This window comes from Rhinoraja longicauda, chromosome 3, assembly GCF_053455715.1.
Source record: "Rhinoraja longicauda isolate Sanriku21f chromosome 3, sRhiLon1.1, whole genome shotgun sequence".
NCBI lineage: Eukaryota > Metazoa > Chordata > Chondrichthyes > Rajiformes > Arhynchobatidae > Rhinoraja > Rhinoraja longicauda.
In genome coordinates, this window is record NC_135955.1 from 62,610,353 (window position 1) to 62,628,709 (window position 18,357).

At 41.5% G+C, this 18,357-nt stretch overlaps 1 protein-coding gene across 3 annotated transcripts in view; it reads right to left on the bottom strand.

Moving 5' to 3' along the window:
• The window catches only part of gramd2b (GRAM domain containing 2B), a 101,221-nt gene extending 91,020 nt beyond the window's left edge, over positions 1-10,201 (bottom strand). For 2 of the 3 annotated variants that reach the window (XM_078397006.1, XM_078397002.1), the window contains exon 1: positions 10,008-10,201. In XM_078397006.1, the coding sequence (XP_078253132.1) occupies positions 10,008-10,114 (107 nt within the window). In that variant the 5' untranslated portion in view covers positions 10,115-10,201. The remainder of the gene's footprint in view (positions 1-10,007) is intronic. The other variant, XM_078397003.1, reaches the window with a different exon arrangement.
• Positions 10,202-18,357: the final 8,156 nt, after the last annotated feature.

Below are 18,357 nucleotides of genomic sequence, written 5' to 3' on the forward strand. Positions count from 1 at the left end.
TATCTCTCTTTTCATTGTCACATTCTTTGTTCACGGAAACGTTGTCTCTGCCAGAATTCAATGCTTTCCACCTACGATGTTCAGATAACCATTTACTCATTGCCCTGACCCTTTTTTTTACTCCTTTATTTCTGCTACCATTGCTCCCTTTAGGCACCTAATTACTTCTGTTCACTCTATCTCAAACTAACTGTTTGGATCTTTCTGTGCCTCTGTATTAGCTGAAAAGCCACTCATTGGGAGAATGAGTTGAGGAGTACGTATCTGAAAAGGTCATCAATCTGTAAAATTTGCTCTGCTGCATGCTCCACAGATACTGTCCAAATTATTGAATGTTTGCAAATGTTTCTGTGTTTGCTACAGCTAAAATATTATTTTGAACACTAAATGGGCACTTTAGGTATGGGCTTATCCATGCACAAGAATGCAGCTGAACAGTTCAAATAACACGGCAATAGGTTAATAACTTGTAGATAATTAGAAAAAAATATAAAGAAAAAAAAGAATATTGTGAAGGAAATAGTTAAATCAGGAAATGATTGAGTATTTTAGAAGTAAAAAATTTCTGCAGATGCATTAATGGAGATTGGGATGAAAATGGTGGAATACTTGCTATAAATACTAGCACTCACTAGACTGACAACTGTTCAATGTTACATTTTTACAATCTGGGTAGAGATTTCACACAGATTTATGTCACACTCCACGTGTTGGCTTATAGGGTGTGATTTTCTGTCAACGTTTAAGTTTATTATTTATATATCAAAAGTTACTATTCCAACTTTGCAACAAATCAGTTGCCAATGCAACAAATCAGTTGTCAGTTAAAGTTTCTAACGATTAATTCATCCCTATGCACCAACTCCCCTACACTCTTATCATTTATATATTCAATCACTGAACATTAGTAAATGGTTCTTTGCCACTCCAATATAATCAGGGTATAAAAAAGGAATCAATGTGCTGGAGTAAGTCAGCACGTCAGGCAGCATCTCTAGAGAGCATGGATAGGTGACCAGAAAGGCCACAACCGGAATCGTCACCTATCCAAATTCTCCAGAGATGCTGCCTGACCCCTGAGTTCCTCCAGCATTTTATGCCCCTTTGTGTAAACTAGAATCTGCAGTTCCTTGTTTCTGTATTCAGGGTATAATTTTGGCTGTGAAATTTTCATGATCATGTTGGTATTGTGGTTACAAAAGTTCTACTACCTCCACCGCAATCAAAATACTGGGTGAATGCTGTGGTTTAAAAAAATGTTTTTGATGGTACTCGGGAGTTTAGCTGGTAAATGACTGAATCAAACAGACTGAGGGGACACAGGAGTTGCAGATGCTGGAGATTCTAGAGTCTTTTCCCAAACAATGCTGAAACAGATTGAGTGTCAGTAAAGGAGATCAAATATCCCATTCAATGTCCCCTATTAGCCCATGATCTCATGTTCCCAATGTTGGCGGAGTCCAGAACAAGGGGCCACAGTTTAAGAATAAGGGGTAGGCCATTTAGAACTGAGATGAGGAAAAACTTTTTCAGTCAGAGAGTTGTGAATCTGTGGAATTCTCTACCTCAGAAGGCAGTGGAGGCCAAGTCTCTGAATGCATTCAAGAGAGAGCTAGATAGAGCTCTTAAGGATAGCGGAGTCAGGGGGTATGGGGAGAAGGCAGGAACGGGGTACTGATTGATCAGTCATGGTCACATTGAATAGCAGTGCTGGCTCGAAGGGCTGAATGGCCTCCTCCTGCACCTATTGTCTATTGTTTACAGGGGTATATTAACCACTGAAGCACTGTTGTTCTGGGCTGATGTTAATTGAAGATAATGTTTAATTTGGGCAAAGTATTTCAGCTGCCTTTCAAAGTGTGAATTTCCTAATAATGTATCATTGCTGTAACATGCATATTTACATAATGTCAAATCACACATTTGAATTGATGAAACATTTGAATTTTGAAGTAAATTTCCTGCTGCTTATTTAAAGCAGGCTCCTGGTAATCATTAATGCGTGATTAGTTTGTTGAAAACAAGACAGATTTATGCTCAGAAACAGAATTAGTTGACTTAAATTAGAAAGATTCTTTAATTAGTATTGTTGGTGGGAAATTACTGGTATGAATGATGGTATCACTGACAATGTACTAATTAAAAATTCATCGACAAAAATGAAATAATATGTGCAATCACCTTGAACTGGTACAGTAAACTCGTCACCCTGTGCTTCAGATATAGCTGGCCTGTGGTTCCATAATTTAAACTTAATTTTGTCAGGATGCAGAAGATTAATAATGTAAACTCTAATAATAAAAAATGAAATGATTTAACCTCTAGAATTTTGAGAGGAGAGGGCACATTGAAAAGGTGATTTAAATACATCTTGCTCCTTCACCATCCCTTGACAATAATTAAACACATCAATAGAGACTGTTAAAATTATTTCATCAATAATACCATAGTTTATGGGACGTGTCTTCCACCTCAAATGGAATTACTGTTTGGTGCCTTCTTATAAGCTACTGTTAAAAGATTCATGTTAAAAACAGGGTAAAAATGTTGTGTACATATGTATAATATTTATATTCAGTCATAATATCCATATAAGTTAGGAGGCAAGTTCGCTTTTTATGGCATAAAGTTCAAGATTCAATCTTCATTGCATTACGCACAGCCATAAAACTGGCATGGTATAAAATCCTCACCTACATGTACTCCTCCATACATTACTCATAGTGACATTGAATGAAAAGCTTTTTAAAATGTGTTTTTGTGTCCATGTCTTAGGCTCTGATGTTCTTACAGCTTCAGTCTGAAGCATGAAGTGTGGATTGCTGAGTGAATGTGTAATAAGTGTGTGATAACTGATCTAAGCAACAAAGACATGACTCAGCCACTTGGAAATGTATAAGAATAGTTTTCCCCCTTTTCTTTCCATTTTCCTTTCTGATGTGATTACTGCTTTAGATTTTAGAGGTACATCACAGAAACAGCCCTTCGGTCCACCGAGTCCGTGCTGATCAGTCATCACCCTGTACACTAGCACTATCGTACACACTAGGGACAATTTACAATTGTTACTGAAGCCAATTAACCAGAAAAACTTATACGACTGGAGTGTGGGAGGAAACCTGAGCACCTGGAGAAACCCACACGGTCACAGGGAGAATGTATAACTCCATACAGATAGCACCCATAGTCAGAATCAAACATGGATCTCTGGCGCTGTATGGCAGCAGCAGCCCTACAGCTGTGCCACTGTGCAGCCCAATGCTAGGTCAACTCAATCTCCAAAATTGTCAAAAAGCTATCATCTATCAAAAATATATTTTTGTTTCTTGAATATCCACAGCTTTAATTAATTTAGGTAAAATGCTATGGGGTCTTGTTCAGAAAGGAAAGGTATTCCCGGAATGGCGGGACTGTCTTATGTTGAAAGACTGGAGCGACTAGGCTTGTATACACTGGAATTTAGAAGGATGAGAGGGGATCTTATCGAAACATATAAGATTATTAAGATTATTAAGGGGTTGGACACGTTAGAGGCAGGAAAAATGTTCCCAATGTTGAGGGAGTCCAGAACCAGGGGCCACAGTTTAAGAATAAGGGGTAGGCCATTTAGAACGGAGATGAGGAAAAAGTTTTTCAGTCAGAGAGTTGTAAATCTGTGGAATTCTCTGCCTCAGAAGGCAGTGGAGGCCAATTCTCTGAATGCATTCAAGAGAGAGCTAGATAGAGCTCTTAAGGATAGCGGAGTCAGGGGGTATGGGGAGAAGCCAGGAACAGGGTACTGATTGACAATGATCAGCCATGATCACATTGAATGGCGGTGCTGGCTCGAAGGGCCGAATGGCCTCCTCCTGCACCTATTGTCTATTGTCTATTGATATACCCACATTCTCGTATGCCAATGGCATTATATAATGCTTTTAACAAATGAATGTCAATAACAACCAAATCCATCTCTTAAAGTAGATATAAGGAACTGCAGATGCTGGTTTATACAAAAAAAAGACACAAAGTGGTGGAATCACGCAGCAGGTCAGACAGCATCTCTAGAGAACATGGGTAGGTGACGTTTTGGGTTAGGACCTTTCTTAAGACTGTTTGTGGTGGTGGGGGAACAAAGCTGGTAGTGACAGGAGCAGTCAATAGACAATTGGTGCAGGAGTAGGCCATTTGGCCCTTTGAGCCAGCACCGCCATTCAATGTGATCATGGCTGATCAATCACAATCAGTACCCCGTTTCTGCATTCTCCCCATACCCCCTGACTCCGCTATCATTAAGAGCTCTATCTTAAGGGCCAGGCCAAAGCCTGGCGGGTGATAGATGGATACATGGAGGGAGGGTTTTGATAGGTAGATAGTTGAACAAAGGCCAGGGATGAAAACAGAAAATGAATGAGATGAGTATAGAAGAGGTACAAATTGTGAGGCCAGAGGGAGTAACATAGTTGAAGGGGAGGGTGAAGGGGGGAAATGGGTGCAAATCCAAGTAGGGCACAGGAAAGAGAGAAGGTAGGAAAATGAAATAAGTAAATGAATGCAACAGGAGGATTTAATAAGTTAGGTTTATTATTGTCATACTGACATACAGTGAAAAGCTTTATTTTGCATGTTATCCAATCAGATAAAAATGTACCATACATAAATACAATCAAGTCAAACTCACGTAAATACTTGGAGCAAAGTGCAAGATGCAGAGTGTAAATATAGTTCTCAGCTTTGCAGCGCATCAGTTCCATAGACAAAGTCCAATATCCACAATGGGGGAGAGGTGAATTGGACAGTATTCTAGCTTATGGAAGGACCATTCAGAAACCAGAAAGCTGTTCCTGAATCTGGTGGTACGTGTTTTGAAGCTTCTGTACTTTCTGTCAGATGGGAGCAATGAGTAGGAACAACTGGGTTGGGACACGTCTTTGATGATGTTGGTTGCTTATCCAAGCAGCATGAGGTGTAGTTGGAGTTAATGGTGGGGAGTCTGGTGTGTGTGATGCTACATCTACAACTCTCTGCAATTTCTTGTGATCTTGGACAGAGCTGTTCCCAAACCAAGCTGTGATGTAGCCCAACAGTATGATTTTATGGTGCATCTGTAGTTTATAAGAGTTATTGGGGGCATATACTCTAATATGCTTCTTGAAGTCGACAACTAACTCCTTCATCTTGGTGATATTGAGGGAGAGGTTAATGTCCTACCACCATCTCACCAATATCTCTATCTCCTTCCTGTACAACAGTGACATGAGACATTCATGGGGATAGTAACATTAGTCACGAAGCTGCAGTGAAAAGGTGATGCTTACATTCTTATTCGGAGGCTGAGCTCCAAGAGATCTTTGAGTCACTCAGTGAAGCAAAGGAAAGAATAGGCCACGTACTCAACACCCACAAAACAAATGTCCTCCACAAACATGTCCCTAATGTACAACAAATGGGGTTAGGATGGAGATATAGATCAGCCATGATTGAATGACGGAGTAGACTTGATGGGCTGAATGGCCTAATTTTGCTCCTATCACTTATGACCTTAGAATTTAAAAACAATTACAGAGGTCCAATAATGAAATCCTGGAACATATGAGCCCTTCCCATATCTTGTGCACCACCACTCAATGAAGGCAGGCATTGAGGATGAAATTCACCATCACCTTAATGACCATTTGAAGGTCTATCACCTTGCGCAAATGCATAATCTACTTGGCCATAGTGATATTTGTCTCTATGGACATAAGATTAAAGTTTTTCTATGTTGATATGGACTATCTACAGCAGGCACCTTAAAACATTGCAGAAGTAGCTTCAATGCAGCCTCAAGAAAATCCTCCACATCCACTGGCAGAATTAGCAAACCAACGTCAGCAACCTTACCCAGGCCAACATTCCTGGAATTGAGAACCTAATTACACTCAGTTGGCACAGAAGAGCAGGCCATGTTACTTTCATGTCCAATGCCAGACTCACAAAACAGACACTCTGCCCGGAGCTCCTGGATAGAGAATATCAGGTGAACAGAACAAAAAATAAACTCTTGAAAACCCATTAGAATTCTAAGCTCATAACCGCTCAATAAACAGAAGGAAGATGTTGGAATGCATTGAAGATCTTGTCAGTTTATTGGGAGGCCAAAGAACCCTGGCATAAATGATGGAAGGAGTGCATCAACTTACAAACTATCTGTTCACTTGCTCCATCGGCCACTTCCTAACTAATCTGTGAAAGTGTCTGTGGTTCCAACATCTGTCTCATCTGCCACCTCCGAACCCATAGAACTTGAATAGAAGCAAGTCATCCAAGGGACTGCGAGAGAAAAAATATATAATGTACTGCCAAGCCAAATAATCTGCCTGCAGCAAAACCTTGGTATTGTTTGTTGGGTCTGGTTCGTTTGCAGGCTAGTTTTGACTATTCAAAAAATATTTTCTCTGTTTTTTCATTTATTTCTTGAATTCTATCTTCATTTTTCTTTTTGTAATTTATGAATCCCATCGTAGGGTCTGTATATCTCTAAGGTTTCTTTAAGATGATTTAATTAAGAGCCTTTCTATAATTTTGAATTCAAAATAGAAAAATAATGAAAACACAAAATGAATTTTATAAATGTAAAAATTGGATCATCTGTGGAAAGAGGGACAGTTAACATTTTATATCCAATATAATAATAATAATATATATTTCTTTATTCGTCCCACACCGGGGAAATTTACAGTGTTACAGCAGCAAAGTGGATAGCAAGAGAGCAAGAGATCATTCATTATAAATAAAAGATACATAGATCTAGGATCTATCATATGAACTGGAAAATGGAAAAAGAAAATAACATAGTTGGGGAATACGGTGAAGAGATGAACAAAGGGAATATCTCTGTTCAAATGTGACAAAATTACCTAATGTTAACATTTCAGGTCGAAGATTCTTCATAGATTTAAGTTCCTATGCAATTGGACCCTTGACTTTTGCATTGGCAGACCACAAAGAGTACGGAAAGGTGATGAGATTTCCTCGTCGATAACCATCAATACATCTACTCAGTCCCCTGGTCTATTCTCTCGTTTTACCCATGACTGTGCAGCCAAAAGCAGCTCCAAAGCCATCTTTAAATTTGCCGACGATCAACCAAGTTTGGCCAATAATGGATCACATTGAGTCAGAGTACAGGAAGGAGACTGATAATCTGATTGAATAGTACTAGGACAGCAACATTGATCTCAACATTAGCAAGACCAAGTAGATGATTGTTAACTTCAGGAAAGGAAAGCCAGCGATTCACAAACCCAATTTCATTCCTAGATGTGCATACCTCTGAAGATCACAGCTTGGCTCAGCACATCAAACAATCACAGAGTGAGCTGATCAACACAGGGATGAAATGCTGAGGCTCTCTAAGGCGCTGGTCAAGCCGCATTCAGAGTATTGTGAGCAATTTTGGACACCATATCTGAGGAAGGATGTGCTGGCCCTGGAGAGGAGAGGTCCAGAGGAGGTTTACAAGAATGCTCCCAGGAATGAGTGGGTTAACTTATGATGAGCGTTTGACGGCACTGGGCCTGTACTCGCTGGAGTTTAGAAGAATGAGGGGGGGACCTCATTGAAACGTACCGATTAGTGAAAGGCTTGGATAGAGTGGGACGTGGAGAGGATGTTTCCACCAGTGGGAGAGTCTAGAACTAGAGGCCATAGCCTCAGAATTAAACGTCACCCATTCCTTCTCTCCCGAGATGTTTGACCTGCTGAGTTACTCCAGCATTTTGTGAATAAATGCCCATTCCTTCTCTCCCGAGATGCTGCCTGACCTGCTGAGTTACTCCAGCATTTTGTGAATAAATGCCCATTCCTTCTCTCCCGAGATGCTGCCTGACCTGCTGAGTTACTCCAGCATTTTGTGAATAAATACCTTCGATTTGTACCAGCATCTGCAGTTATTTTCTTATACTATTTATTGGACCTCAATCAATAGCACCTCATCTTTTCATTAGGCAGATTACAGCATTCTGGACTTGATACTGAAGTTAACAATAAAAACAAAAGGCAGATGGTAATATCATATCCGGCACGTCAGGTAGCACCGTCTGTTAATGATTACGTGCAGAGAACTGGAAGTAGTTCAAGAAATGTTTTTTTTAAGATGTGCAGAAAGAGTTAGACTAATGTGGAAACAAAAGGGAAAGTGGGTGATAGAATAGATTGCAGGAGATTAAATGATAAGGGATAATGGAGTAAGATGAGAGAGAATGCTCATGGAACATTGAAAGTTAGTCTAGACCAATCTCCAACGGCAGAAGCAGAATCATTCAATGAAATTAGCAGAAGGAAATACTGAGGATGCTAAAAATATAAAATGAAAGCAGAAAATTCAGAATTTTAATCTTTTATGTACATTTATCCATTTGATTAGCATGTCCCTACAGCCAAGAATGTTCTGGTTCACTACCATGCTGCAAAATGCACATTGTATCCTTTACATTTGATTCCAATCATTTAGAAATTCCATAAAAAGCAAGGAGACTCTGCTTGATGTTTTCCTGGCTCGTGTTTTACAGTGTATTTCTGGGCAAGTATGAGCCAAGCCACTGTGGCATGGAGGTTTTCTTTCCACCATTCCATCTGGCCCACAGCATGTAACTGCATCTGCAACTCAGACGCCTGTTCAAAAATTAAATAAGCAGAATTGTTCCGCATTGCACAGGTTCCAATTGGAACAATTGCAATGAAATTAAAGCCAAGCACAGACCTCTCATAAGCACTCAGAAATGCTTCACATTTCTGTTCACTCTGTAGCCAGACTCCTTGCAGAGTGCAGCAGCAGAGTCCAGTTTTGCTGGGAGATTTCCATCCTGAACATATGCCAGGTGCAGGATCAAAGATCCCATTGATTTCAACAGCGATTGTGCCATAGATTTAGGAGGCAAAGGGAAACGTGTTCATTTTTATTATTATTTTGCTTTCGTCAAATGATTTTAATTGCTTAAGTTTTGTAGTTTTAGTTGACACTTTAATTATTTATATCTATTTTAATTGGCTTTAAATGTCTGAGTGTCACACTTTAAAAAAATAAAGGATCCATTACAACTTCCACAAATGTCAAATGCCTAACGCTCACCTCCCCCCACCACCCTTTGATGGCAGTCAAAATGTTGTGGAGGTAGGACCTCCACCTGTACTACTTAAGGTCCAACTGCCTTTCAGATCAAGTTGCTCAATTCGGTAGCGTGGAGGACCAGCAAAATTGGCCTTCACTTCTGGCCCATGTCAGTGAGTGAATGATTGGAGATTGCACACGAGTGGACCTGGTCTGTTAAGTAAGATCAACAACCATATAACATATATAACAATAACATATAACAACTACAGCATGGAAACAGGCCTGTCCGGCCCTACCAGTCCACGCCGACCATTCTCCCTGACCTAGTCTCATCTACCTGCACTCAGACCATAACCCTCCAATCCCCTCCTATCCATATACCTATCCAATTTACTCTTAAATAATAAAATCGAGCCAGCCTCCACCACTTCCACCGGAAGCCCATTCGATACAGCCACCACCCTCTGAGTAAAGAAGTTCCCCCTCATGTTACCCCTAAACCATCTGCTCCAAATAAAGAATTAAGCACCATCCTTTTGTCAATTTGTTGCATTGAACAAGCTAAGAAATAAAAGCATACAACATGTACAAATCTCAGAAATGAATTTGTATAGAATGATATTTCCATGTCACAGTGATGTTTTGATGGCCTCTCAAGCCATCATATCCAGACACTATGGAAATTTGGTTGTGTTTTATGTCAAAAGACTGTTTTAATCTTTATAACACAGTCAAAACTTTTATTATGGAAAAATTGCCGATCATTTGTACAGAACTTACATCTTGCTTCTACAAACTGTTGCTGCGATATTTTCTTTAAATAGAATCAATCCACAGAAAATACCAAGAATTATGAAAGGAGAAAACTTGAGGACAATTGGAGTGTGGAGACATCTTACAGTCATAATCTTGGAAAAACAAGTTTAAAACTTACCTTGCTTGAGACTTTATGCTTTCTGTTGGACTGGACTGAGATTTCCAAACAGAATCACTTCCATCAAGGTGCAGATCAGGGTATTCAAAGTAATTGCGTTTGATCATTTTGTTGTTTTAGACGTTTGTCATAGCCTGATGGTGGAAATTTGCAGTTCAAAATGATACCTGGAGCTTAATAGGGAAAACAGATTAGCCCAGCCCAGCCAGTTCTGACCAACCCAGCAGGTTCTTATCGGTTAATGTTTGATATATTATTTCTTCACTGTGATTCACCTGATAGATTCGATTGTGGATGCCAATATTTTCTTCGGTAGTTATTTTATTGTATCTCAACTCTAAATATCAAATTAATATTTTAACTAACTTGCTGGGTAACACCTTGTGTGAGCAATGGCTTTCATTAAACTAAATTAAACTAAACTAAATTTAACTCTGTTGACCAAAGCAACTCTGCATACTTTGAAGATGATTCAGGCATTAAGGTTTGTAAAGCAAATATATGATGGGGCAAGCTCAACATTTTAAAGCACGATTCATGCTGCAAAGCATACCATGTATTATGTCAGTTCCGGCACCATACCTACATTGTAATAAGTACAGGCTACTTAAATGTGTTTGTAGGAAAAAAACTGTAGATGCTGGTTTAAATCGAAGGTAGACACAAAATGCTGGAGTAACGCAGCGGGTCAGGCAGGAGAGAAGGAATGGGTGATGTTTTGGGTCGAGACACTTCTTGAGACTGAAGAAGGGTCTCGACCCGAAACGTCACCCATTCCTTCACAAGTCCAGCATTTTGCGTCCACCTTAAATTTGTTTGTAAATTGATGCAGCCTAAACATTTTTCATTTGGACTTTGAAAAAAGTATTATTTTAGTTTGTGGGAACCTGCGTGCAAATTGGCTGTAACAACTCTAACAGTACAGCCAGAGCTACAATATCAAAGCCCTTCAGTGCTTGAAAGTACTTTGGGAAATTTTGGGATAAATACAAGTCCTTTCTTCACTTTATGAAAGTTTAGTTTAGTTTATTGTCACATGTACGGAGGTACAGTGAAAAGCTTTTGTTGCGTGCTAACCAGTCAGCGGAAAGACTATTTATGATTACAATTGACCCATTTGCAGTGCACAGATAAATGATAATGGGAATAATAATAATAATAATAATGCATTACATTTATATAGCGCTTTTCATACACTCAAAGATGCTTTACAGGGATTTAAAGAACATAGGGAAGTGAATAAATAGATAAATAAGTAGACGAACAGAGAAAGGAGACAGAAGGTGAGGTGACCTTCAGTGGTTGAAGGCAGTACTGAACAGGTGAGACTTCAGTGATGTTTTGAATGTGGTGAGTGAGGAGGAGTCTCTGACAGTTTGGGGTAGTGAGTTCCATAGGGTGGGAGCAGCGATGGAGAAAGCCCTGTCCCCCCAGGATCTGAGTTTGGTCCGGATGGGGGGGGGGGATAGGAGATTGGCAGCAGCAGAGCGGAGGGTGCAGGTGGGAGTGTGCCTGTGGAGGAGGTCAGTCAGGTAGGATGGGGCCAGGTTATGGAGGGCTTTGTAGGTCATGAGGAGGATTTTGTATTGGATTCTCTGGGGGATGGGGAGTGCAAGATATAGCAGCTCAGGAAATGCTCTCTCATAGTTGATAGGAAGGTTCAGTTGCCTGATAACGGCTGGGAGGAAACTATCCCTGAATCTCGAGTTGTACGTTTTCACACTTCTGTACTTCTTGCCTTATGGAAAAGGGGAGAAGAGCATGTGACCAGGCTGAGACTCGTCCTTGATTATGTTGGTGGCCTCACCGAGGCAGTGTAAAGTGTAGATGGTGTCAATGGAAGGGAGGTAGGTTTAAGTGATGGACTGGGCTGTGTTCACATTTCGCTGCAATTTCCTGTGGTCTTAGATGGAGATGTTCCCCCTCCATGCTGTGATGCATCCCGATAAAATTATTTCTTCTACGCATCTGTGGAAGTTAGTGAGAGTTGTTGTGGACATGCTGAACTTCCTAAGCCTGGATGCATGGAGCATGGATTATGTTTTAAAAGTCTGAAACACATTGCCAGAGGAGTGGGTGGAATGGGATACAATTCCTATGTTTATGACATATTTAAACAAGGCATAGAAGGATACAGTCCCAACATGGGCAAACGGAAATAATGTAGATGGTAAAAAGGCCAGCATGATTGTGGTGGACTGAAAGGGCCATTTCTGTGCTGTAGAAACATAGAAACAAAGAGAATAGGTGCAGGAGTAGGCCATTTGGCCCTTTGAGGCAGCATCACCATTCAATACGATCATGGCTGATCATCCAAAACCAGTACACCGTTCCTGCTTTCTTCCAAAACCAGTACACCGTTCCTGCTTTCTCCCCATATAACTTGATTCCATAAGAGAAAGCCCTAAGAACTATATCTAACTCTCTCGCATATATCCAGTGAATTGGCCTCCACTGACTTCTGTGGCAGAGAATTCCACAGATTCACAACTCTCTGACCTTAAATCTCCGATCGTGAAACACTGTGAGATCATCCTATGACCGTGAAAAGGAACTCAGTAAATACGTGTTTGTTTTTTCTGGCCTGGGGTATAATTTCCTATTAAAGATTTATCATAAAAATAAATTGGGCTAAACAATTTCAAGCCTGAGGGCCTAACAAAAAAGATAGGGAATAGGTTGGTTGTTTCAAATTGTATTTGCTTATCTGATGACTTTTGTGAACAGATCTGTATGGCCTTTGTCCTGTCAGGAGGCAAAAAGCGTTGACCTTTTGTGGAAATATAACTCTCCTTTTGAGTTAGTGACATGACAAGTATTTATTTATCCTTTCAGGGCCATTTGTCTGACTGCTGTTTCAGAACAATATATATTGCATAAAAATAACAATATTACAAGGTCCATTGGAGTATATTGCCTCAAGAATTATATGAAACAATGATAACATTTGATTGACGAAGCTGCAGGCAAATACTTTTCCATTAGATCTAATCGTATAACTTGTTTGTACAAATTCTGCAGGAGAATTAAATATAAACTGTAGACATTCCAAAGTGAATAAAGAATAACAGTGCTACCCAGCTCCATAAATACACAGGATGGGTAATATTCATCATTTTGAAATGCCTAAAAACCCAGAATTGCTTGCCTTATTGCGAAAAATCTATTATTTACGAGCACATTAAAAAAAATTGTTACTGCTACTGTCAATAACCCCCTTAATAAAATGCTTTCCCTCAATCTTTATAATTGATTCTGCTCTCTTCTCAGGTGTGAATGTCACCATCATTAGTGGCTATTATCTTTTTACCATTTTTTCTAAATCTGTATCCAAAGAACTGTGAGATGACCAGAATAAAAACCTGCAGGTTTAACTAAGGATACAACGTTTGCCTTCCATGATCCAGGTTTATTAATGAGATAGTTGTGGCCTATCATCTCATTCAATATTATACATCTTGGAAGTGAATCTCCAGATAGCATTGTTCAATGCCTTTCTATGCAGGCTTAATGCAGAACAATTACACACCTAAATGAGCTTCCACAGCCCCTGAAGACACTGCATTCTGAGGCCGATGCCAGATCATCCCTCAAGAGGGTGAATCCACGCAGTGTCCAATCCATTCATGCATTATATATATATTTATTTATATATAAACGTTTACGTATAATTTATGCTGTTGTTGTTTTGTGAATCTGTGTACCTGTACCTCACCGTAAATGTGCATATGACAATAAACTAGACTTGAAGTGAATCCATCCTATCATTGAATAGATTAAAGCAGGGTACACAGACTACAAAAGGTCATAAGGTCAGAAGTGATAGGAGTAGAATTAAGCCATTCAGCCCATCAAGTCTACTCTGCCATTCAATAATGGCTGATCTATCTCTCCCTCCTAACCCCCTTCTCCTGCCTTTCCCCCATAACCTCTGACACCTGCACTAATCAAAGATCTATCTATCTCTGCCTTAAATATATCCACTGACTTGGCCTCTACAGCCATCTGTGGCAAAGAATTCCACAGATTCACCACCCTCTGAGTAAAGACATTTCTTCTCATCTCCTTCCTAAAAGACCATCCTTTAATTCTGAGGCTATGACCTCTAGTCCTAGACTCTCCCACTAGTGGAAATATCCTCTTCACATTCACTCTATCCAAACCTTTCACTGTTCTGTGCATTTCAATGAGGTCCCCCCTCATTCTTCTAAACTCCAGCGAGTACAGTGCCGACAAACGCTCATCATAGGTTAAGCTACTCATTCCTGGGATCATTCTTGTAAACCCCCTCTGGACCCTCTCCAGAGCCAGCACATCCTTCCTCAGATATGGTGCCCAAAATTGCTCACAATATTCCAAATGCGGCCTTACCAGCGTCTTATAGAGCCTCAAAGTTACATCCATGGTATGGTGCTTCAAACGATGAGGTGGAAAGGGTGGCTCTGCAGGAGCTGCACACAAGCAGCAAGGCCACATGCAGCACAATGCTCATGCTTGTTGCCCAAAAAGATCTGAAGTAGGGCCCCGACCAAAACACCACCTATCCATGATCTCCTGACTTGCTGCCTGACCTGCTGAATTACTCCGGCACTTTGTGTCCTTTTTTTTGTTGTAAACCAGCTTCTCCAGTTCCTCGTTTCTGCTTGTTTCTTGCCCATCTTGCTTGTTTGGTGCCCAGAACAGAAACCTGTTGAGCTGCAGGTCACTGTGGAGGTGGTGAAGGGATGGGTGGAGGCCGATGTAGATGGTGCATTGAGGAGATTAGGGAAGTATAGAATTCACGGGGAGTGGAAAGGCAGATGGGGAGACAAGTAAGATTGTGGGCCAGTTTGGGAGGGTCTTGTTCGGACAAGACACACTGGTGGAGTTTCTAGGAAAAAAGATATGTGATAGGGGAGGTGGCAGGGACAGGCAGGTGGAGAGGTATCCAGCACATAACAAAAGCTTTTCACTGTACCTCGTAACATGTGACAATAAACTAAACTGAACTATTTGAACCAGGGTCTGCTTCAGAAGAGCAGGTAATCAAAGGACCTTGAAGACTTAGTGGGGCAGTGGTAGAGTTGCTGCCTTACAGAGACTCAGGTTCAATCCTGACTCTGGGTACTGTTGATATGGAATTTGTATGTTTTCCCCGTGACCTGTGTGGGTTTTCTCCAGGCGCTCCGGTTTCCTCCCACACTCCAAAGACATACAGGTTTGTAGGTTAATTGGCTTGGTAAAATTGTAAATTGTCCCTAGTCTGTGTAGGATAGTGTTAGTGTGCGGGGATCGCCGGTTGGTGTGGACGCGGTGACCCAAAGGGTCGGTTTATGTGTGGTGTCTCTAAACTAAAACTAAACATCGGCAGTGAATTGAGGGTGTAGGGGGGGGGGGGGGGGTGGGTTGGATAATAATGGAAGCAAATATTTAAGAAAAACACTTAAAGGAGGACCAGTGTTGAAGATAATGGGCAGCTCAGAATCTCAACAGGGGCTAGCATGTTAGCACCTCCGCAAACTAATGCTGAGAAATATTTCGACCCTCCAGTAAAGCCTGTGCAGCTCATGGGCAGGAAAAAAGATTGCGCCAGCTGATTCATGTTGTGCGCTGGCTCTAACTTTAAGTTGTTATCAGGGTAGCCTGCGGGTCTGAATGGAACCACTGGCTAGCTGCAGAGTGCCTCATATATCTGCATATACCCAAAGTCTAACAAATCTAATTATCTCTACATTCAATATAACAACATTGCTACTTATTTTAATCCACTATTTCCCCGCTTTGTAAGCCCATTTTAAGTGTAACACCTCCATTAATCATGATTTTTAATATGCTCTGGATACAATGTGTGCTCCGGCCTGTGAAATTGAAGACGTAACTCCTTACAGGGTACAACTTCTGAAGTCACCATCTTTCTGAACCCTTTTGTCTGACAGTGCCTTTTCATTGGTTAATTTGATTGCCATGACTGATCTTCCATAGCAGGAGTGTAACGTGGAATCATGAAAACCACGTGCAAGTTAAATGATTTCAAAGATTAAGCAATTAGTTTGAAAATTGAAACTTTTACATGTCCGAATGATGAGATGATTTTGCCTCAGCATTTCATTGTGACTGAAAGTGCATATTTGTAATATGGTGACAGCGCAATAAAAAGAAGTAATTTGAACTTGAACTTGAGTGGCATGGTGGCGCAGCGGTAGATTTTCTGCCTTACAGTGCTTGGGCCCCGGGTTTGATCCTGTCCATGAGTGCTGTCTATACGGAGTTTGTACGTTCTCCCCCTGACCTGAGTGGGTTTTCTCCGGGATCTCCGGTTTCCTCCCATGTTTGGTATAATTGTAAATTGTCCCTAGTGTGTGTACGATAATGTTCATCTGTGGGGATCGCTGGTCGGTGAGGACTCGGTGGGCCGATTGGCCTGTTTCCTCGCTGTATCTCTAAACTGTATCTATAAACTTGAACACTGTTAACTCTGGGGTGTTGGAGGTTGTTCAGTGTCCGTGGCTTGCTTCCAATCTCTCACATAATATTTTAGCAGCCTTCACTCATTCTGTCATATGGACAACTGAACAAGAAAAAAGAATGAAAATTGGACAGACTGAAGGGGAGGGCAGAGAGGCAGAAGTGGGAAGATGGAAAATGATGGCACTTGACCTGCCTCCATGACTTGCGAAAGATTAGAACAGATGCTTAATACAATACAATACAATACATCTTTATTGTCATTGTACAGGGGTACAACGAGATTGGGAATGCGCCTCCCATACGATGCAATAATTTAATTAATTTAAACAACAACAACCCAACGAAACAAATTGTAACAGTTTTAAGACAGAATAAAGTGCAAGTAGATCTGTGCCGGATCACTGTGCGATGTGGCCATCCGGCTCAGCAGACTCCGTTTCCTCACTCAGTGACCTTCCACGAGTACGGATGTCTTGGATTATATAAAGTACATGAGTCAGTCAGCACCTCTAAACTCGCACCAGACTAGATGTGCTCTACAATCCATCACCAATGAGACAACGTAGGCAAACAATTTACTCAGAGTGGTAGGCAGCATCTCAGGAGAACATGGAAAGGTGATGTTTAGAGTCATGAGTCATTGTGTTTGGGGGTGGGGGTGGAGTGGGGTAGGAATAAAGCTGGAAGAGAGGAGGAGCAGGATAAAGCCTGGCAAATGATAGATGTGTATAGTGAAGGGAAATAACTGCAGATGCTGGTTCAAATCGAAGGTATCACAAAATTCTGGAGTAACTCAGTGGGTCAGGCAGCATCTCAGGAGAGAAGGAATGGGTGACGTTTCGGGTCGAGACCCTTCTTCAGACATGTCAGTGGAGGGGATGGGACAAAGATAGGATGTAGTGGGAGACAGGAAGACAGTGGGAGAACTGGGAAGGGGGAGGGGAAAGGGAGGGACAGAGGAACTATCTGAAATTAGAGAAATCAATGTTCATACTGCTGGGGTGTAAGCTGCCCAATCGAAATATGAGATGCTCTTCCTCCAATTTGCGGTGGGCCTCACTATGACAATGGAGGAGGCCCATGACAGAAAGGTCAGACTGGGAGTGGGAGGGGGAGTTGAAGTGCTGAGCCACCGGGAGATCAGGTTGGTTAAGGCGAACTGAGCGAAGGTGTTGAGCGAAACGATCACCGAGCCTGTGTTTGGTCTCACCGATGTAGAGAAGTTGACATCTGGAACAGCGGATACAATGGATGAAGTTGGAGGACGTGCAAGTGAACCTCTGCCTCACCTGGAAAGACTGTTTGGTTCCTTGGATGAAATCGAGGAGGGAGGTAAAGGGACAGGTGTTGGATCTCATGCGGTTGCAGGGTAAAGTACCTGGGGAGGGGGTGGTTTGGGTGGGAAGGAACGAGTGGACCATCTCCATCACAGGAGACAGACTAGTGACCGACATCTACTACAAACCTATTGACTCCCACAGCTATCTTGACTATACTTCTTCCCACACTGTCTCCGGTAAAAACTCTATCCCCTACTCCCAATTCTTCCGTCTACGCCGCATCTGCGCCCAGAATGAGGTGTTTCATGCTAGGGCATCACATATGTCCTCATTCTTTAGGAAACGGGGGTTCCCCTCTTCCATTATAGATGAGGCTCTCACGAGGGCCTCCTCTATATCCCGCAGCTCCGCTCTTGCTCCCCCTCTCCCCATTCGTAACAAGGATAGAGTCCCTCTTGTCCTCACCTTCCACCCCATCAGCCAGCGTATACAACAAATTATCCTCCAACATTTCCGTCGCCTCCAACGGGATCCCACTACTGGCCACATCTTCCCATCTCCTCCCCTTTCTGCTTTCCACAGAGACCGTTCCCTCCGTAACTCCCTGGTCCACTCGTCCCTTC